The sequence below is a fragment of the Pseudorasbora parva genome, chromosome 19, assembly GCF_024679245.1.
Source record: "Pseudorasbora parva isolate DD20220531a chromosome 19, ASM2467924v1, whole genome shotgun sequence".
NCBI classification, from domain to species: Eukaryota; Metazoa; Chordata; class Actinopteri; order Cypriniformes; family Gobionidae; genus Pseudorasbora; species Pseudorasbora parva.
Genome location: NC_090190.1, coordinates 31,751,199 through 31,773,054, shown reverse-complemented (window position 1 = coordinate 31,773,054; position 21,856 = coordinate 31,751,199). Strand labels below are relative to the sequence as shown.

The window sequence follows — 21,856 nt, the reverse complement described above, 5'->3', positions numbered from 1 at the left end:
TGTGTGTGTGTGTGTGTGTGTGTGTGTGTGTGTGTGTGTGTGTGTGTGTGTGTGTGTGTGTGTGTGTGTGTTATCGCTATTGGGCATATCATACTTTTATTTGTTCATTCATCTATCTTGCAATGAGCCCGGTCCTTGGCACTTACGCAAGACGGCAGGTGAGAGATTCACTTTCGCTTTCACAAAGACCACACACTGTGCATGCACCACAACTGTATGAAAACAATGCATGAAACTCATGAAAATAATGCATTACTGCTTTACATAAAATAGAGAGAGTTAAATTAGATCATATATTTATTTTTTGTGATTTAAAATCATTTTTTGTGATTATTTTGCGGTGAAATGATACATTATGCAGGATCGCAAGAAAATGCAACATTTTGCTGATTTTGCGTTGTATTCAGCGATCGCGGAATCGTGAAAAACTGGAGGGACTGATATTTGTAGTCAAATTGAAAACTGGTTTGATTAAGCCCATGATGACTCTTTCTGTTACGTCTTCTAGGGAGGTGGTGGATACCATGGTGCAGCACTTCAAGGTCACAATCTTTGGGGACAGAAGACCAGTCTATGATGGCAAGAGAAGCCTTTACACCGCTCAGCCATTACCAGTGGCCTCCGGGGGGGTAAGACCATAGACTGTAAAAAAAAATGGACGTAGTGTCCGTAATGTCACCCTTAGGGTTCTGAAGAGCCTTTCTGAAGTGTAAAGTAGGGTCGAGCTGCCATCTTGGCAGTGTTATCGCGCGTCACTCCCGTACAACGGACAATGGGCAAAGAGGCAGCATGTGGGCGGAGCTGAGTTGACGTGATGACTAATAGACAGCAGACAAATGGCTATCCACCTGTCACTCACGTCCTTAACTATGCAGAACTTTAAGGCTTTATATAATGTAAACGAATGAGTTTATCCCCCTCACAGTTATCACAGAGGGCAAAATTAGCTATATTAGCGCAATTGTATTTCCAACACACACAATACACTTCATCAGCTGGCCAGCTTTACAAATATCTGATAATTTCAGACAGATAGAGGAATAGAGGTACTGCAAGAGTGTACAGTATGTGAAAGTGTTTTTGAACATTAAAGCATGTTAACTTCTTAATCAGACTGAATTATGTTTTTTGAAAATGTAAAAATGCAGAAAGTTTTCTGTGATGGTTAGGTTTAGAGGTAGATTTAGGGTTAGGTATAGAAAATCTATATGTCTATGGAATGTCCCCATAAAACTATATAGACTAAGGCTGCACAATAAATCGCATTTTACATGAAAACATGTTTATTGCAATTCGGCATATCGTGATTATGAAATCGCAAAGGCTGCGATTATCTTTTATGCATAGGATGGCTCCGTGATCAGTAGTAAATGCTGTTCCCTCTGAAAGCACTGCAAGTTTGAGTTGCTCATAACATGCATTTTGAAAAAGCAGCATGCGTCAAACATCTTTCCAAACATGAGAAGCATTTAGTCATGTTTAATCAAAGCGTTTCAATCTGTTTATTCAGCTCAGTGATAGTATGATATTTATAGCGATTTCCTCGTGGATTTCCGTGAATGTGTGCTATTGTACTTCTGCGGCATATACTTGGGAGTACCCTGCACGAGAGTGCCCTCAGGCTTGCGGTGCAGCGTTTATAAAACAACTACATTATATTTCTTAGCAATAATTACATCGCTATTTTAAGTAATAAACATACATCTTCATTAAGAGACGCTAAACAGATGCAGTCATGCAGGTAGGAATCTCTCTCTCTCTCTCTCTCTCTCTAAAATAAATGCTTTGATTAATTCATTCAAATAAATGTAATGTTACGCACTACATTATATCTGTGTCTGATTAAAAGTGGACAGAATACTGAATCTAACGAGCCATAAAAAAAATAACCGCCAATTTTACCCTTCCGAATCAAATATTGCGCTACAAACATAAGATTATCAATGTTTTGTCTGTTGTTAAGAGGTCTGAACACTCCCTTGATATATATATATATATGATATATGAATATGATACATTTTAATGTTTTTCTTTTCCTTTAGTGTGTATTGTATCTTTTTGCATGTAGATCTGAAAAGTCGCCAAGCTCATAATGTCCCACAAAGGGATTTATTCTATCTCCAGACCTGCCTAAAATGCCTCTGCTAAATTTGTTCCAGTCTGTCTGCTTGATTATCCGCATTTGCAGAATCTGACTCAGACTCAGATTCTCTAATACAGATGGCGTTTTTAATTGTGTTTACATACATTTGCTTTAAAAGCATGGGAGGCTAAAACTCGCAATTGTATTTCCAACACACAATACACTTGGTCACCTGGCCAGCTTTATAAAAATCAGATTATTTCAGACAAAAAGAGGAATAGAGGTACTGCAAGAGTGAGAAAAAGGTGTTTTTTTTTTTAAACATTAAAGCATGTTAACCTATTTTGTTACACCCAATACTCAAAATAATGAGCTTAGCATCAAATAATGAAAATAGCATCAAATGGCCCCTTTAAAGGAAATAGATATTATTATTATTATTATAATTACCTAAAAAATATATTTAAGTCTTAATTAATATACATTTTGATGGTAGAGGTCAAAGTGTTAAAACAGGTAAATAGAATGCTGTTAATTGCAGAAACTCACAAAGGAAAAGAAATTAAAAGCAAAAAAATCTAAGGTAATTAAATAACCAGTTAATTTATACATTTAAATTTTATGCAATTAAAATATATTGTGAATGTTCAAGAATTGTGATGCATCAGCATTTGATTTCACTTTAATAATTTAAACACAATTTTTTTTTTTTTTTCTTGCATGGATAACAAGTTATCATGTTAACAACCACTTGCTTAACAAACACAAATAGGTGTCGTTTTAAAGTTCAAAAGCATGGCTTTACAGTTAATATAGGCATCACTGAAGTGCTTTTAAATCTGCTGGCATATTAGAGGTGCTCTATTTTTCTAGTGTGAAACAAAACTGCTTTACATTGAAAATCATAGTACATAACAAATTTGTGTCATATATTATTGAAAAGCTCTCAACCAGCAGAAATGCAGAAGCGTATTGTTTCACTTAGAGACCAAACTATACCAAGTATTTGTTTGAAAAAGAGCCCCTGACGCACATGTAAACCGTATACATATGATGCTTTTGCATTATGTTTTGGTTCTTCACAAAACATTAGTAAACCAGTAGATTGCATGGTCTTGAAAGAGCCCAAACACAACATAAGACAATGTGTAGAGGAGTGATGCTGCTTGGCTAAAGCTCTAGAACTTCCAGGATCATGTCAACCAATGGACACTGGATCTGAGCTGTGGTAAATGGCTATAGTGGGTAGGGATGATGTGCTTAGACCAATCCACACACTTGGATTGGTTTGATAGCTCAGATTGACAGGTATTGATTTACCATCCACCATAGAGTAGGAGCGCTGAAAGATCATCACTCATCAACCAAATATTATTATAGTTTATTCTATGTATTCTTTTATTGTAGCATTTACACAAGTAAGTAGTTATGTTCTGTAAAATCACTTTTTGATTTTTGGACCCTTTGGGTTAATTATGTTTTGAAATGCATGGCTAGCCTACCGAATCCATTGCATAGCTTGAAGACGTTAATATGCTTAGAATACGTAACTACAGCGTGCTCACTTAATTTTTCCTTGTGTGTCTGCTGCACGTGTTTTGCGCATGACCCTCACACACCTCAAAACGATGCATTCTAACGATGGCCATGCTTAATACACCGTTGTTAAGTTTTATCGATTAAATGTTAGCATCATTAATGCCGTCTAATGCAATTGCACAATTTTATATTAAAAAAAGAAAATCATATAAAACACTTCTTGAAGAAACATCTCAGGCCTTTTTCATGATTATGCCTTTAGCAGTTTATCTTGTATGACTGAATAAAACATGACTGAATGAAACTTGTATGACATTTATGCAAATTTGTGCAATATCTCTAGGTGGACCTAGATGTGACCTTGCCAGGCGAAGGTGGAAAGGACAGGCTGTTCAAGGTCACCATTAAATTTGTGTCACTGGTCAGCTGGCACATGCTGCATGAGGTCCTCACTGGGCGGAGCACAACTGATCCACTGGAACTGGATAAGCCAATCAGCACCAATCCCGTACACGCTGTAGATGTTGTTCTGCGCCATCTGCCCTCTATGAGGTAAGAGTTCCCCATGAGTATTCTTACTTGATCATAAAGGGCATTTAATACGATTAAAAAACAAAGTGCTTGTGTCTTCAGCGATGCAGTGCATACCTAGTCAAATAAGACTAGTGTTTTATTGAAAAGTAGCGTGTAGCTGTTAGATAAGGATCCTTTAGGAGTGCACATGTTTGTTCTGCCGGTTACATCTGTGTTATTTGCCTTCTCTTACTTCAGGTACACCCCAGTGGGACGGTCTTTTTTCTCCTCCCCCGAGGGCTATGATCACCCGCTGGGTGGGGGGAGGGAAGTGTGGTTTGGTTTCCACCAATCAGTGCGACCAGCTATGTGGAAGATGATGTTGAACATTGATGGTAAGTCAGAGAAGATTATAAAAGCACAATTTCGCCTGAATTATCCAGTTACATGATCTGGATGTGGTTATTAAAGATAAAATAATGACCTTCTCTCAGCCATGTTAAAGGGATATCTCACCCTAAAATGAAAATTCTGCCATCATTTACTCTCTCTTGTCACAAAAGAAGATATTTTAAATAATGTACGTAAGTTGATGGTCCCCATTGTCATCCATAATATATTTTTTTTTTTGTCCTACTATGAAAGTCAATGGAGACCATCAACTTACTGACATTCTTTAAAATATATTCTTTTGTGTTTTAAGTAGAAGGAAAAAAAACTCATACCAGTTTGGAGTAAATTAACAAGTTGAGGGAGAATCGCAATGATGACAGAATTCAAATTTTATTGTCAACTATTTCTGTATGTGTGCAATCTCTGTGCCATTAACCAAAGTTTTTTGAATAAAAAATGAATTACTCTATCTATCATTGGTCAGAGAAACAGAAAGTTCCATTTTCAATAACATTACAGTGATTACAGGACAGCCTTTGGGCTTGGGGATTAAAGCTGCAAATGAGTTTTTTAATGAACTGTTGGTGTAACGTTGACCGAGTTTTATTTTCCCCATAGTGTCTGCCACAGCATTCTACAAAGCTCAACCTGTGATTCAGTTCATGTGTGAGGTTCTGGATATCCACAACATCGATGAGCAACCTCGTCCTCTTACCGATTCCCACAGAGTCAAATTCACCAAAGAGATCAAAGGTTTGTGTGAATGGGCAATGTGGTGGCGAGTTATAGAATTTTTTATGTTGATCGATTTCCACTTCTAAAGCCAGTTTGAATTCCATTATGAATTATAGTAACTCTTACAGTAGAGTGCAGCACTATTAATGCCAAGGGTTTTGATTTCTCATAACTTAAAGGGCATTACGATTTTTAATAAATAATTAATACTTCTATTCAGCAAGGAATCATTACAATAATTGAAAATGACAGAGAATACTTTTGTAACAATGTAAAAGTCTTAAATTTCAAATAAATGCTGTTCTTTTGAACTTTCTTTTTATCAGAGAATCCTGAATAAAATTAAAATAAAAAATTAAAATAAAATGTTTAATTTGAACTGATAATCATAAATGTGTCTTGAGCATCAAACCAGCATATTAGATCTTTTGACTGAATACTGGAGTAATGATGCTGAAAATTCAGCTGAGCCATCACAGAGATAAATTATATTTTAATATGTATTCACACAGAAAACTGTTTTTAATTATATCAATATTTCACAATATTACTTCTTTTTTTTTTTTTTTTTTTACATTTAAAGTCCAGGGGCTGTATTCACAAAACATTTACCGCTAAGAGTTCTCCTAAATGGCAGTAAAAGTTCTTAGTTACGAGTTTTCTCTTATTCACAAAGTAGCTGAGAGCAACTTTTACTAAGGAACAGAAAGTAGTCTTAAGCTAAGAGTATGGGCGGGGTTGACCTCATTGCTATGGATGATGTCATCACGCTTACTAACTATGACCACAGTGATTGGCTGATAGGGCTGATAGGGGAGGGGGTCATGATTTAATAATATAAATATTTTGTTGAATGAGGTTTCATGTTGCCATATTCAAATACAGATTTTAAAATGTAGACCAAGTGTCACTAGTTAAACAAATATATATTAATTTAACTGTCAGTTTCCAGTCAGTCAGTCTGAACATGTCTTCATCTCAAGAGATTGCAAAATTCAAGCTAAAATTATGTTTTATTAACGAAGTTTGTGAGGTGCACGTTCAAATGGTCTGATGGCTGATCTAATCAGTGCGAGAGGAGGTATACACAGCCGAGAGCTGACTTGCCCAGTTAACTCCACAGTTTTCTGCATCCATAGCAAGATACATTTATTATAACTATTGCCTGAATATTGTATAGTGTCTTTGGGCTGATTGCAGGAACAGCCATTAGGGTTGTTTAGTGATTTGTTCTTAGTGATTTAGGAGTCCTTTTGACTACTCCTAGCGTTCCATGGATTTAGGAGCTAGTTTTAGCGCTAAAATGCTTTGTGAAATACTCTTAGAGCAAAAATGTAGGAGCACTTTTTAAGAGTTTCCTAAATTAGCAAGTTAGAAGTTACATTTAGCCTTAAGATGTTTTGTGAATACGGCCCCAGATTTACTAAACAGGGCAAATTAACATGAGAGCGCAGTTCCAAAAAAGCACAGGTGGGAGCGGACAGTTCTGCGCATGATCTACTGACAACACACAAATTGACGAACACAGACGCAGACGGATTTCCATAATGACCAGCGTAATCTACCAGTTAGCAGTGGTTTAATGGGTCCTGCACACTACGAGTTTTCAAAATCCTTTGCGAATGTTCCTTGTCAGACTGTACGAACATGATCCCCGATGTAAGCCATGTCACACTGTAAGATCTCAGTTGTCATTAATGTCAGACTGTACAATAAGGAAGGTGCGCTAAAAACAAAGGCACACAAGAAAACTCATCCGGCGTTTTATATCATCAATGAATGACACATTCGGTGACAGTAAGCTGCATTACACGCGGGACTGAAATGCTGGCTACAAAGAAATCTCTGGCTCTCGTTTTGGTCATAGTTTGTCTTGAAAACCGAGATATCGTTGCAGAAGTCACACTGCAGGATTGTGCGCCAAATCTCCTGATACTGCCAGAATTTCATCTGAGGTACAATCTGATCGCAGTGGTCATTGATCGTTTGACATGTTCACCGGCAGCTGATTAAAGACGTCAGATTTTAGCCTAGGATCAGAGGAATCTTTTAGGATTTGCAGAATTTGTCTCAGACAGCCAAATCATGGGCAAAATTGCACAGTGTACACTCGGCTTAATATAAGCTTTTTTGGGGCAGTAAATAATGGCCCAAACACAAGTAAATTTACATAGGAAAATATTAGTACATCACCGTCTGTGATTCATTTATACTATCTATATTTATACTTATAAAATTTATGGAATACTCTCATAAATGTTGCGCCTGAAAGGGAAACTCCTACAAATGCATATACAGTAAGGTCAGCCGTAAAAATACCTGTCCACGCCTTTTCAGCGCTAGTTTATCACTGCGTGTCTTCAGTAAATCCTGGCAGTAGTTTAACACTAAAAGGGGTTTTGTGCTGGCGCAAGCTGTTAGTAAATCTGGCCCTAAATAAAAGCTGTAAAAGTAAAATGGTTATATATCAGTTGCTGGTTTTTATTCATAAATTTGAATACAGATTTGGGGATAAAATCATGCTGAATGGAAACACAAAGATGTGTAAGTGACAATTTAGTTCTCTTGGACTCATGGGAAGAAAATGTTTTTTTATTTGCAAAATGCGTTTCTGATTTTTTTTTTTTTTTTGTGCATAAATAATGTTTTTGAACTTGGGTTGATGCATGTTCGCTGTAGCAGATTTTAAAGTGAAAATACTCTTAGACCTATATTAGTCTTGTGCTGAGCTGTAAACTGACCAGTTGTCTCTGAATAGTGGTGTAAATTTGATCTTCTCCTCTCATCAGGTCTAAAGGTGGAGGTCACCCACTGTGGCACCATGCGGAGGAAGTACAGGGTGTGTAATGTTACTCGACGGCCGGCCAGCCACCAGACGTAAGTGTGTGTGCGGCTTTTTTAAATCTTTCTTATGATAATGTAAGGTTGTGTTTCAGTTAGTAAACAGGTCAATAAGTCTGTACTGTGTCACTAAAGGAAATTTTACTGTCCTGTTAAGACGCAAACACTTGAGAAACTATCTCGGAATCTTTTCAATTTAGTTTAAAGCTAGTCTTTCCAGTGGCCCATTCATTTAGTTTGTTTTACTTCATCAGGTTTCCTCTACAGCTGGAAAATGGACAGACTGTAGAGAGAACAGTGGCGCAATACTTCAGGGAAAAGTACAATTTACAGCTCAAGTACCCCCATCTGCCCTGCCTGCAAGTGGGGCAGGAGCAGAAACACACGTACCTGCCTTTGGAGGTGAGAGTCAAGAGATCTGATAACTTACTGTACGTTAGCAGGAAGCTGGCTACCATTTCCTTTCCACACATGCAGATGGCAGCTGCCATCTCTTCCCCGATTTGTGGATTTTTGAACATCATTTCTAGACACTTAACGGCACTTTTAGAAGATTTTTTTTTTTTTAGAAGATGTCTTGATCCTTTTTAATGATGCCCATATTGGCCATACTCTTCACCACTCAGGTGTGCAACATTGTGGCAGGCCAGCGCTGCATTAAGAAATTAACTGACAACCAAACCTCCACCATGATCAAAGCCACGGCTCGCTCGGCACCGGACAGACAAGAGGAGATCAGCAGACTGGTGAGTTCAGCATTTCGCTATTTAATGCTGCACTAACGCAATAAAGAAAAGATGCTCCGCGACATCTCTGCTGGTCTTTATGATGGAAGATGGCGGAAAGCCAGCACTGTCACAAGGCTCGTGCCCCAACTCTCATGTATAAATCTCTTGCTCAAATCATAGGTGCGCAGTGCCAACTACAACTCGGACCCCTTCGTTCAGGAGTTCCAATTCCGTGTGCGGGACGAGATGGCGGAGGTGACGGGTCGCGTCCTGCCCGCCCCCATGCTGCAGTACGGCGGCAGGGTGAGCTCTGAACACTTTATGGTACCCGTCCCCTTTCACTCATGTGCCGTATGTTTGTTTGTGTTTGAGTAGAAGGCTAGAAATTGGGCATGGTTTGTGTCTAGATTTAACATTTAATGTTATAATTATTATGTATGCTAATAAAGGCCCGTTCACACCTAGAATGGTACCTATAATGATGACTATTAGCATCCACACCAGTGGACGATGGCACTGCGGTTACATTGTCTGCTGCTTTAAATGCTCAAGCTCTGATTGGCTGTCAATGTTTTTATCATTCATCAGCTGAAACAATCATTCTGAAAATTATTCCAACGAAATTGTTTCTCTGTGTCGTTATTAAATTATGTGCACTCAACTATTCCTTTATATTTCGAACGATTTTTAGAACTATATCCAGTGTTGTAATTAGTTACTGTAATTGAATTACCTTTCCCTTTAAAAAGGGATTACTCTTATTTTTTTCTGTAACTAAATTGCAGTTACTGTAATTGAACTAAATACTGTAGACTGTAGAACAATTATGTATAATACAATAGTGGAATTAACTAATTTAAAGTCTAACTTTAAAACTCTTGTTTTAATGTATCCTTCTCACATTTGTAACACTTTAGTCAGTTAATAAGACAAATTTATGTAGTTTTATATCATTTATTCAAATTAATTAAAAGACGCTTAATGTCTATCTTTGAATCACTTAACTGGTCGAGGTTGATATGGGATTTAGAAAGTGATTAAATACTTTTTGGAGAGAGTAATTTGTACAGTAATCTAATTACACTATTAAAGATGTAATTCATAACTAGTTTTTAATTACTTTTTTAGAGTAACCACCCAACACTGACTATATCTTTATCGTTATCGTCCTTGGTGTGAACGGTCCTTTAATTGTTGTGTCTGTTGCTTTAAATGGAATGAGGTTTGTTGCTCATGTTCAATTGCTTGCTGGCATTTGGAAAATACGATTTCTTTTCTTATATTTTAAGAAGATTATTTTCTGTTTTTGTTGTATGATTTGGTGTAACTACTGTGAATAAGTGTAGCTATTTATAGGGAGCAGCATTTAATGTATAATTGTGGGGGGGGGGGGGGTAAACTAAGGGATAGTAAACCCAACAAAGGTAATTACTTAAAAAAATTGGAAGTCATCATTTACTTATTCTAATGTCTTTGCAAACCCCAAGCTCCAAACCTTAAAAAATCCAAAGATAAATTTCTAAGCTGCTTTTTTTCATGCAGTGGACATGAATGGTGATTATTGTTGTAAACAAAGACTTATAATGTTGTTGTATTGTATTGTTGAACAATATAATAACGAAATTCAAGAATTTGATTAAATGATCATCACTTCTTTAAGCTAACTCTAACTTTGAAACAATGGAAACAAAACTAATTGGTATTGTACTAAAATATATTTTTCACAACACAACAATTAGTATTTGCTTTAAATGGATAGTTCACCCAAAAATGTATGATTCACTCACCCAAACCTCTATAAATGTCTTTCTTCTGCTGAATGCAAAATAATATATTTTAAAGAATGTTGGCAACCAAACAGTTGATGGCACCCGTTGACTTTCATAGTACTTATTTTTCTCCTTAAGATGGATGTAAATGGTCCCATCAACTGTTTGGTTACCCATATTCTTCAAAATATATTTTGTCTTCAGCAGAAGAAAGAAGTTCATGCATTTTTGGAACAATATGAGGGTCAGTAAATTATGACAGAATTTTCATTTTAGGGTCATTTATCCTTTAAAGTTCCCAAAGTGATGAAAAAAAGTTACAAGTTTGCCCAGCTGTTGTATCACTGTATACTGTAATTAAAGTTTGGCCGAACATTAGCATCCTATACTGTCTGAGTTTGTACACTATTTGATATCAGTAAATTAAGGCAACTGTGTATACGTGTTACAGAATCGTACAGTAGCCACCCCAAGCCATGGCGTGTGGGACATGAGAGGCAAGCAGTTTCACACTGGCGTGGAGATCAAGATGTGGGCCATTGCTTGCTTTGCCACTCAGAGACAGTGCAGAGAGGAAGTTCTCAAGTAAAGCTTTCTCCATTTTTTTGGGCTCATTAACAAAGCACTATTTATTACTGGAATTAAAACAGAAATATTAAAGCATCTCTCTTTGTCTTTTTGCAGGGGCTTTACAGACCAGCTGCGTAAGATCTCTAAGGATGCAGGGATGCCCATACAGGGCCAGCCATGTTTCTGCAAATACGCTCAGGGAGCAGATAATGTGGAGCCCATGTTCCGTCACCTGAAAAACACCTACGCTGGCCTACAACTCATCATCGTCATACTGCCTGGGAAAACTCCTGTCTATGGTAACTATATATGTACAGATTCGTGCTTGTGTTAATGTGCTTTTGTGATTTGATTAGATTAGTGGCCTTGGATTATGACTTGCACTTTTTACTGTGAATCAATATAATATTAATCCTCTGATTCAACTATGCATTGTTTAAGGTTTTGTTCATGCATGTGTTAGTAAAAAAAATATTTACAGCCAAAAAAAAACTAAAGAAATATACTCTACTGTTCATTTTTGTGATTTGTAAGATTTAAAACATTTTTGAAAGAAGTCCCTTTTTTTATATTTATATTGGATCAAAATACAGTACAAACCGTAATATTGTCGAATATATTTTTAATTTTAAAATGTATTTAAAATTGTATTTATTGTTACTGTAATGTCAAAGCTAAGTTTCTAGCAGTGTTTAATCCAGTTTTCGTTGTCACAGGATGCTGATTTGGTGTTCAAGGAACGTTTATTATTATGATTAATGTTGAAAACAGTTGCATAATATTTTTGTAAAATATATATACATTTGTATTATATTATATTTTCATATTCATATTCCTCAAAATACGAAACAAAATCACGTTTTTAAGTATTCACAGACTTTGCCCAATACTTTGTTGAAACACCTTTGGCACCAATTACAGCCTCAAATCTTTTGGAGTATGTTGCTACTAGCTTGGCACACCTATTTCAGGACAGTTTCTCACATTGTCCTCTCAAGCTCCATCAGGTTGGATGGGGAGTGTCAGTGCACAGCCATTTTCAGATCTCTGCAGAGATGTTCTAACATGTTCAAGTCTGGGCTCTGCCTGGGCTACTCAAGGACATTCACAGAGTCGTCCCGTAGCCACTCCTTTGTTATCTTGGCTGTTTGCTTGGGGATATGTTGTCCTGTTGGAAGATGAACCTTTGTCCCAAGCTGAGGTCCAGAGCACTCTTTTGTTTAAATTTTTTTAATCAAGGATGTCTATGTACATTGCTGCATTCATTTTTCCCTTAATCCTGAATAGTCTTTCAGGTCCTACCGCTAAAAACATCCCCACAGCATGATGCTGCCACCACCACGCTTAACTTTAGAGATGGTACTGGCCAAGTGATGAGTGGTGCCTGGTTCAGACTTGACATTCAGGCCAAAGAGTTCAATCTTTGTTTCATCAGACCAGAGAATTTTGTTTCTCATGGTCTGAGAGTCCTTCAGGTGCCTTTTGGCACACTCCAAGGCAGACTTTCATGTGCCTTTTACTGAGGGGTGGATTCTGTCTGGGCACTCTACCATAAAGGCCTGATTGGTGGAGTGCTGCAGAGATGGTTGTTCTTCTGGAAGGTTCTCCTCTCTCTATAGAGATATGCTGGAGCTCTGTCAGAGTGACCATTAGGTTCTTGGTCACCGACTAAGGCCCTCTTCCTTGATCGCTCAGTTTGGCCAATCAAGTTGTACAAACATCTCAAGGATGATCAGTGGAAATGTGATGCACCCGAGCTAAATTTTGAGTGTCATGGCAAAGGATGTGAATACTTATTTATTTATATATAATATTGAGAAGCGTTGAGAATACTTTACCGGATGCAATGTATATTGTAATGAAATATGATTCTGTATTATACAGAACAATGCACAGAAAATGTGTTTATATAGCTGACACCCAGATGTTTGCAAGATATTGTACTGTCTGTACCAATGTCAAATTAAATTAAATGATTTGCACAACACCTTGAACACAAGTGTACATGTTTTGAGGCAATCTCCGTTCTCCCATGAGCTGTTGGCTGTTGCACTGAAGTCTGTCCTCTCATTCTCCAGCGGAAGTAAAACGTGTTGGAGACACTCTTCTGGGAATGGCAACTCAGTGCGTTCAGGTGAAGAATGTGGTGAAGACCTCCCCTCAGACCCTCTCCAACCTGTGCCTCAAGATCAACGTCAAACTTGGCGGCATCAACAACATATTGGTACCTCATCAGCGGTAAGAGAAATCAAAGCGAATTGAAAGTCTGTTCCATTTACACTTTGAACTTGATTCCCTGGTTAGAACACACAAATGTACTTAACACCTTGTTTGTATGAATTTGTATCGTTTGTTTTTTAGCCCAACTGTTTTCCAGCAGCCTGTCATTTTTCTGGGAGCTGATGTCACTCATCCGCCCGCAGGAGATGGCAAGAAACCGTCCATTGCAGCTGTGAGAACAGACCATATATATATACACACCTTTCATATCAGATACTTTACAATTTCATCTCATCATACACATTTGTGAAAAAACTAATTTACATGTAACATCTCAAATCGTATACTAATAATAAAGAACCTGAAAATTGTTGAACATTGTGGATATTTTACTATTGGCATGGAATGGAAGTTGAGATTTAGTCTTTTATTCTTTATTGTGACATCCTTTGTAAGTGACAGGTTCTCCTGTCATAAGAGATGTCAATGCAAAAAGGGAAGGACGTTATTTTGATTAAAGATCACGAGGACACAAACTAAAAAATAAATATTTTTTTTATAAGCACTGCAATATTTCTTTTTTTTAAAAGAAGCACTGCCATTTTTCTCCCTCTCCTCACTTCAAATTTGTCACTGAACAGGTGGTGGGTAGCATGGACGCTCATCCCAGCAGGTACTGTGCTACAGTCCGTGTCCAGAGGCCCAGACAGGAAGTGATTCAAGACCTGGCATCAATGGTGCGAGAGCTGCTCATCCAGTTCTACAAGTCCACCCACTACAAACCGACCAGAATCATCTTCTACAGGGATGGTGTGTCTGAGGGACAGTTCAGACAGGTGAGATTGTCCAGCGCCCACTCTCTTCCCTTAAGCCCCGGGTATACTTCAATTTCTGTCCGCACAGCTTTCAAAGTATATGCTTATGTCTTTCCTTCTAGGTGCTGTACTATGAGTTGCTGGCCATACGTGAAGCTTGTATCAGCCTTGAGAAGGAATATCAACCGGGAATCACCTACATCGTCGTACAGAAACGTCACCACACTCGTCTCTTCTGTGCTGACCGTACTGAGAGGGTAAATATGAGAGAGCTGTCTTGAAAACGTTCACTTTTTCTCGCTTTTGTAACTCGCACACTCACTTTGACCTAATTTTTTATTCATTTATTTTTAAAGGTGGGCCGGAGTGGTAACATTCCAGCAGGTACCACAGTGGACACTGATATCACCCATCCTTATGAATTTGACTTTTATCTGTGCAGTCATGCTGGAATACAGGTACGAACACACACAGCCATGAGTGCATATTTAGGCCTTTTTTACTGCATTATTGCCTGCTATATTGATTAATAGAGTGATTAATTGCTTTCACAATTACATAAATTGGAAGAAGTGAGCCTATTGCATCGAAATGATTATTTAACCTAATTTATCCAGGGTACAAGCCGACCTTCACATTACCATGTGCTATGGGACGACAACTGCTTTACAGCCGATGAGTTCCAGCTCTTGACCTACCAGCTGTGCCACACATACGTGCGCTGCACCCGCTCCGTCTCCATCCCTGCACCCGCCTACTATGCCCACCTGGTGGCCTTTAGAGCCCGTTACCATTTAGTGGATAAAGAGCATGACAGGTGAGTGGCTTACTGGTTGATGATGTCTAGGTACATAGGAAGTAGACATTCTAGTTGTGAAAGGCTTTTAGAAGATGTCAGTCAATTTGATTTGAATAGGCTTTGCATATTCTTGGTTGCCATAGGCGCTCCTTTGTTAAAGTGAGCCAAAATATCCTTCATTTTAATGTTTCAAAGTGTCTGTTGGAAATCAGCAAGTTGAATTATTCAATTTAACCACCTAACCAGGTGAAATGTATCATAAATATTGGCTTCTCCTATTGCATCAACTTCCATTTGTCTTAGTGATATTTATAGGCAGTTTATCAAGAATTTTGTTCTCTTGTTGTTTTGTTCTCTGACTGGATGGACTTGGTGCTTTATTTCGCAAATGTTTTATGTGATATTCCAATTTTGCATATACGTTAAAGGAACACGCTGACTTTTGGGGACTTGAGCTTATTCACCGTATCCCGCACAGTTAGATAGGTCCGTACATACCATTCTCATCTCCATGCATGCCATAACTCAGCACCCACCGCTACCCTAGCTTAGCACACATGAGAGTATAGTTCCAAGCCATTATCAGTCTAGAAAATTGCAACTTTTCATTTTCCGTCGGTCTTATTACACAATGTGAAGCCGTTTACCTCCAGTCTCTGTGCTAAGCAGCTAGGCTATGAATGGGTGCGTCAGAGTTATGGCACGCACGGAGATGAGAATGGTATGTATGGACTTGTCTAACTATGGGGGATCCGGTGAATAAGCTAAAGTCCCAAAAATTCAGCGTGTTTCTTTAAAGGGTTAGTTCACCCAAAAATGTCAAAAATTTATTTCATTAACGACTAACCCCAATATCATTCCACACACGCAAGACCTCCATTCATCCTCGATGATATTTTGTATTTAGTCCGATAGCTTTCTGTTCTTTGAATGTAAGTGTATGCCTACTTGCTGTCCACGTCCAGAAGGTAATAAAAACATCATCAAAGTAGTCCATATGTGACATCAGTTGGTTAGTGAGACTCTTTTGAAGAGTCGACAATACATTTTGGTCCAAAACTAACAAAAACTACGACTTTATTCAGCATTGTCTTTTTCTTAGAGGGTAATCTAGCACTCGGAAAGCGTTCCACCCATAGGGGCGGCCATTGCTAACCAAGCCATCACCTGCTGTTAGCATCCCATTGACTCCCATTCATTTTTGAGTCACTTTGACAATGAATAACTTTACATCTGAGGCGTTTAAAGACTCCATTTGTCCATTGTTTATTTCTAAAGAAACACGACAATGCATAAAAGGCTCCATTACCTTGTATCTTACACTATCGCCCCGTAGAAGCTGTTTTTGTAAAAAATAGGCTAACGATTGCGTCATAAACAATGCGACTCTGTCGCACAGTTGAGAAATTACCGTATAGACAGGAGGAGACGCTCAGAAACAATCTTTTACTGTCTATGAGACAGTCGGGGAGACGTGGAGACATAAAGTCCACTAAAGTCAAGGGAGAAGAATGGGGAGAAGCCCATAGTGATCCAAAAGCAGTGGGAGGAAATATTTAAACAACGTGATTCAGATTTTACTTTCCACAACTGCTAGAAGACCTACAACTGTCAGACAGGTTGCTCACGTCACATACGTCGTCAAGCTCAGTCTGAGCGTGCGCAGTTCGCTCAGCCATCAGGAAGTGAGTGCTTCTAATCAACCTCACTTTCTGCCGTTGAAGTCTATGGGAACGCTCTGTCCATTTCTTTTACTGTCTATGAGTTTGACACGCGATCCAAATAATGATTCACGACCTGATTCTTTATTTGTGGAACACTGAAGAGAAGACAATGCTGAATAAAGTCGTATTTTTTGTTATTTTTGGACCAAAATGTATTGTCGACGATTCAAAAGAGTCTACCTAACCAACTGATGTCACATATGGACTGCTTTGATGATGTTTTCATTACCTTCTGGACGTGGACAGCAAGTGGGCATACACTTACATTCAAAGAACAGCCCTCGGACTAAATCTAAAATATCTTAAACTGTGTTCCGAGGATGAACAGAGGTCTTACGGGTGTGGAACAACATTGGGGTAAGTCATTAATTAAATAAATTTCAGTTTTGGGTGAACTAACCCTTTAAATTTGCAACTTTGGATGGAAAAATTAAATAAAATTACCACCTTTGCTGAATTAAAGTATTAATTTCTTTCAAAAACAAAAAAGATCTTACTGACCCCAAACTTTTGATTGGTTTTGTACATACTGTATAAAGTTGTATCTCCTTGCTTGTCAGGGAAAATGTATTATTTCAGTGTACATTTAGGCCTCTGATCATTGCTTTCTTCTCTTTCACAGCGCGGAAGGCAGTCACGTGTCGGGCCAGAGTAACGGCCGAGATCCTCAGGCCCTGGCCAAAGCTGTGCAGATCCATCACGACACACTGAGGACCATGTACTTTGCTTAGCCCCGCCTCCACCGACCTGTCAATCGCCGGTCATCGTGCACTTAGCGGAGGATGGCTTCTCCCAATCACAGGCTGCTAAAGAGAACCAAATGTAACAGAACTTACAGGAGGAACTAGCACTGTTATGCAATAGAAAAACAGCCAATCTTTCCAATCTCCTTCGCTTACTGATTGTTTTTAATATGTCGAATGCAGCTATACCATTATTTATTAGGTTTGTAGATCTGTTTAACTATTAATTTTGCCTGCTTAGGTGACAAAACCAAGCTTAAAGGTTTGCTCGATCGAATCATGCTAGGTCAGCAAATGAGGCAGTGTTATTTCTTTAGGACAGGCCGATTTTGTCTACAGAGTTCAGCTTCACAGTTAATCAAACACATTAAGCTGGACATCAATATCTTCAGGTTCGGCTTGAAACCTGTCTTTGGAACACTTGGTTTAGGATTAGTATTCTATTAGGTTTGGTGAAGCCGGATTTTGGAGGAATGCCACTAGAGGGCAGTGCAAGGTTTTGCTAATAGTTTGCCATGACATCCTACTGTAGGTCCTGCACTGTTCCTCTGGACGTTTATTGCGCTAGTCTGTGACCAGTCTTGATATTGTATCAGTAACTAGTAAATCGTGTTTTTTTTTTTTTCTCCAGAAAAATCGAATCTAGCAGCAGCAAAAAAGACGACTGAAATGTCATTCCATTTTGTCCCAACCAGTCGAAGATCCATATTTGTTCTTTTTCCATCTCCTTTACTATGCGTCCATGTCTTATTGCTTTTCGAACATTGGAGGCACCACTTTTCTTCCAATTCCACAGTCTTTCAAATGATTCTTTATACCTCTGTGATGCATTAACTTTCTGGTCCATGCACTGCCCGGAACATTTTGCACCTTGCGGTTCCTATTGGTTCCCGACGGTTGTCTTCTCGGCTCGCTCAGTAAGCAGAGGTGACAGATTAGCTAAGGGCTGCAGAATCACCAAAAGTTGAACTTTGAAACTCAAGGGTTGGTAAAAAGTTTCCACGTAGTCAAGCACGTTTATGTATGTGCGTTGAATGCCTTGTGCCGGTTTGTACGTATAATTCCACCCAAGGCGACTCAGAGGCCTGTTATCCATTAATATTCGCTTTACAGCTGTTAGACATTTCATTCTCATTTGTTCTTTGAGCTTATTTATAATGTTGCTTTTAACTTGCATCTGTAAATTATCTATTTAACTTATCAGTTTCTTATTTTAGCCCTGTGAACTGACAAAAACTGTCCCATAAGCCTTTTAGTGCAATAAGCCAATTATTGACGGCTCTGTCATAGACTTTCATTACACAATACAGTACCTTATGAGCGAATGATCTCATTTAAAAATGTTTTGTTGTATGTGGCATTGTGTAAGTGAACTTGAACGCCATGGATATGGCAGGTTTTTATGGCTGGAATGATGAGTTGAGTTTACAGACGAGATGGTTACTCTCATGGATGTTGTATGGGCTCAGTTTGCTATTAAGATCTTGGAAAAAACCTTTTAATGTAAAAAGTCAAATGAGACAAAGTGCCTGTTTTATAGAAATTATCCCTAAAATGCAATTCTTTTAGGGTACGTTTGAAATAAATATATTTAAAGTAAGTGACGTACGTACAGTTGGACAGATATTTAGCTATTGAAACTTGTTATTAAGGTAATTTTGTTGTCAATGGCAATTTGATGCGTTGAATTAACGTAGAACCTACTAAAAGTCCTAGGTTGTTTTCTTTCTTTCAAACTGTCTTTTTCAATTTTAAAACATTTGTTTTGAACATTCAAACATTCAAAGGCTTTTTGAATTTTCAAATCGTCCTTTTGAACTTTTAAACTTTCTTTTGAACGTTTGAATATTCAAATGTTCGTTTTGAATTTTTAAACGTACTTTTCAAACACTCGTTTGAACTTTAAAACACTTTATCGGGATCTCTTTTCTTCAAACCCCTGCTTTTTCATAGCCCCTGTGTATTCAACTTGCATTCCACACAGACCAAACCAATGTGCCTCCGAATACAGGGGTGGTAGGGAGTATTGAGTAAAGGCATTTGGATTGTGGTTTAGGTGGAAGGTTATATTTGTTAACTCTGTGGCCTCTGGCACACTTTCACATCGCTCTTAATGTGAATGGCACTGTGGTCTTTTCGCCCTATAGCCACAAATACATCTTGACCAGTGGAGCTGCTATTTAACATAACTACATCTGCTTTTATATGTGGAGAGAGAGCATGAGATGTAACTGACAAATATACTGCTGCACTTAAAAAGCTGTACACTCTAAGATTTGGCGAAACGCCCGAGGTGCTAAGAGGTGTGGTGCTGTAATTCGGAGGATGTTAACCACACGTATCTCTATCTGCTCCACATTTCCTGTGAATACTTGTCTTGGAGTGTATCACCAGGATTTTAGAGCCTTTTTTTTTTTTTTTTTTTTTTGAGTGTGATGTTCGGTTAGCTCGCTTATTTTTCTAAACAGAAATACTCCATTTTGGCAAATTACCAGACCCACATACTTGTTTTTATATATAACCGTTTTAGCGAGTTAACTGGAATTTAGTTCTGTAAAAAAAAGAATAATAATTGCGCTAATGTCAAATTGCTTCGGTGCTCTCTTTCTTTTGTTTCAACGTGCTGAGAACTGTTACTTCTCTGCCGCTACCAGCATTTGAACTTACTTGAATAAGGGGAGTGATCAGTAGAACCTGCGCCCATATGCATGTTTGGCTTTAGATGGCAGCTTACACAGCCTTCTGAAGTTGCCACAGAATAAACTGCAAAAAAAGTAGGTGGGGCATTGCATAGGGGTGGTGCTATTCTAGTTAGTGGGTGTGGCTTAAACGGCCCCTCCCACTACAACTGTGACGCGACACTCTCCACCCCTTGGCTTAAAGCTGGACTGCGGATACCTTAAAGCATTTTGAGAAGTGTATTTGTATATTTTTTAAAAATCACAGAACTGCATAATGCACATCAGTTATTTTTGCTAACAAAGTCTATGAAAGATAGTGATGTTAATCATGAAAGCGACTAATATAAATTGGGCTAATATGCAATAGACTATTGACTAGTAGATTCGTCTCGTACTGAAAGTCGTTTGTGAGTGTCTCCGCATCGTCCTAATGGTATTTATGGCAGAAATGACGTTGCTCACAAAGGGATGAACCTTCGTCCTCGTTTTATTCTCACGCTTTATCGACTTAACATGAAGGTACCGCCTCAGATATTTCCATTTTAGTTTGTTAGAAACAGGGCAATCCGCACACAAGCACATTTGAGAACGCGCTGTAGCCTGTGAACTCGTCATATTATTGGTGTCTGAATAGATTGTTTTCTTCAAGCCTAGAGTATTTGCTGCTTGACTTTATTTTCCTGACTTTGTTGAGGTGAAGATTCATCCTTTGGGCAGATGAGCTAGTGGAATGTGCCTTTTCTGATGGTGCTGTTCTCAGACAGATAAAATCCCTTTTAAGGGCCCAGCAAGCCTATTGAAGTTATATTGATATATATATATATATATATATATATACTGTAAAATGTGTGTTTAAGAGTGTTAAAACCGTATGTGTGGGTGTGATTGTGCCTCTTTATTCGCCAAGAACACATTAAATCACAGAGCTTGCCAGTTGCGGTCTCTGGACCAAAATTTCTACAAGGGTTATACTTTTTGTAAAGATCTGGCACTGCAAAACGAATAGATCAAGCACTGACTATACTGTATGAAGCCTGAAAACTTAGCCCAAGTGATATTTTCTCTTTATTGTTTTGTCTCCAATTCATTTGTAACAACCAGTGTCAAATCTTTGTTCTCTATACATTATGAAATAGCAATAACGCAATTGGTAACGTCACTAAATATTTGGCTTATATTCCAACTTTAGACACCTTTTCATAAACGAACTTCACGAATCCAACTGTTACATTTGCTAGCATGTTTAATCAGGTTGATTTGGGGATTTCTAAAATGATGCTATTTTTTATCTATGCAAGCTTCTTCTCATCTTGAAGGAGCTTCGTAGGAATCTTTAAAGTAAGCACTCTTTCCATTGTGATGCAACACACATTCAGCGCTCTGATGTAACGGTTTAGTTAGGGTGTGATGAAATAATATTAATGATTGATAACAGAACTGTCCATTTTTAAAATATATATTTGTCTCTTTTTATTTTCTCAACCCTTCTAATTGTGGTCTTTCATTGGGTCTTTTTATTTGGTTGTTCTATTTAATTGTCGATATTTCAATTAAAATGTATGTGTGCAAACTTTGATGGATATGTCTTTTGAACTGTTTGTCTTTGACAAAAAAATGATACATATGAATAAATATTGAATGTACATGCATTTTTGCTTACTGTGCAAGAGTAAACAAGACAGGAGTGTGTAGCTCAGTGTCAT

At 38.1% G+C, this 21,856-nt stretch overlaps 1 protein-coding gene across 2 annotated transcripts in view; it reads left to right on the top strand.

Annotated features, from left to right (window-relative positions):
* Positions 1–21,802, top strand: part of ago3b (argonaute RISC catalytic component 3b) — a 31,528-nt gene extending 9,726 nt beyond the window's left edge. Inside the window, exons 3-19 of one of the 2 annotated variants that reach the window (XM_067424983.1) lie at positions 509–629; positions 3,966–4,174; positions 4,394–4,530; positions 5,147–5,281; positions 8,053–8,140; positions 8,359–8,506; positions 8,731–8,850; positions 9,013–9,135; positions 11,053–11,186; positions 11,286–11,470; positions 13,250–13,409; positions 13,533–13,623; positions 14,033–14,227; positions 14,329–14,463; positions 14,563–14,664; positions 14,824–15,023; positions 17,352–21,802. In XM_067424983.1, coding sequence (XP_067281084.1) covers positions 509–629; positions 3,966–4,174; positions 4,394–4,530; positions 5,147–5,281; positions 8,053–8,140; positions 8,359–8,506; positions 8,731–8,850; positions 9,013–9,135; positions 11,053–11,186; positions 11,286–11,470; positions 13,250–13,409; positions 13,533–13,623; positions 14,033–14,227; positions 14,329–14,463; positions 14,563–14,664; positions 14,824–15,023; positions 17,352–17,460 — 2,392 coding nt within the window. In that variant the 3' untranslated portion in view covers positions 17,461–21,802. Of the gene's footprint in view, positions 1–508; positions 630–3,965; positions 4,175–4,393; positions 4,531–5,146; positions 5,282–8,052; positions 8,141–8,358; positions 8,507–8,730; positions 8,851–9,012; positions 9,157–11,052; positions 11,187–11,285; positions 11,471–13,249; positions 13,410–13,532; positions 13,624–14,032; positions 14,228–14,328; positions 14,464–14,562; positions 14,665–14,823; positions 15,024–17,351 lie in introns of both variants that reach the window. The other variant, XM_067424982.1, reaches the window with a different exon arrangement.
* The last annotated feature ends 54 nt before the right edge of the window (positions 21,803–21,856 follow it).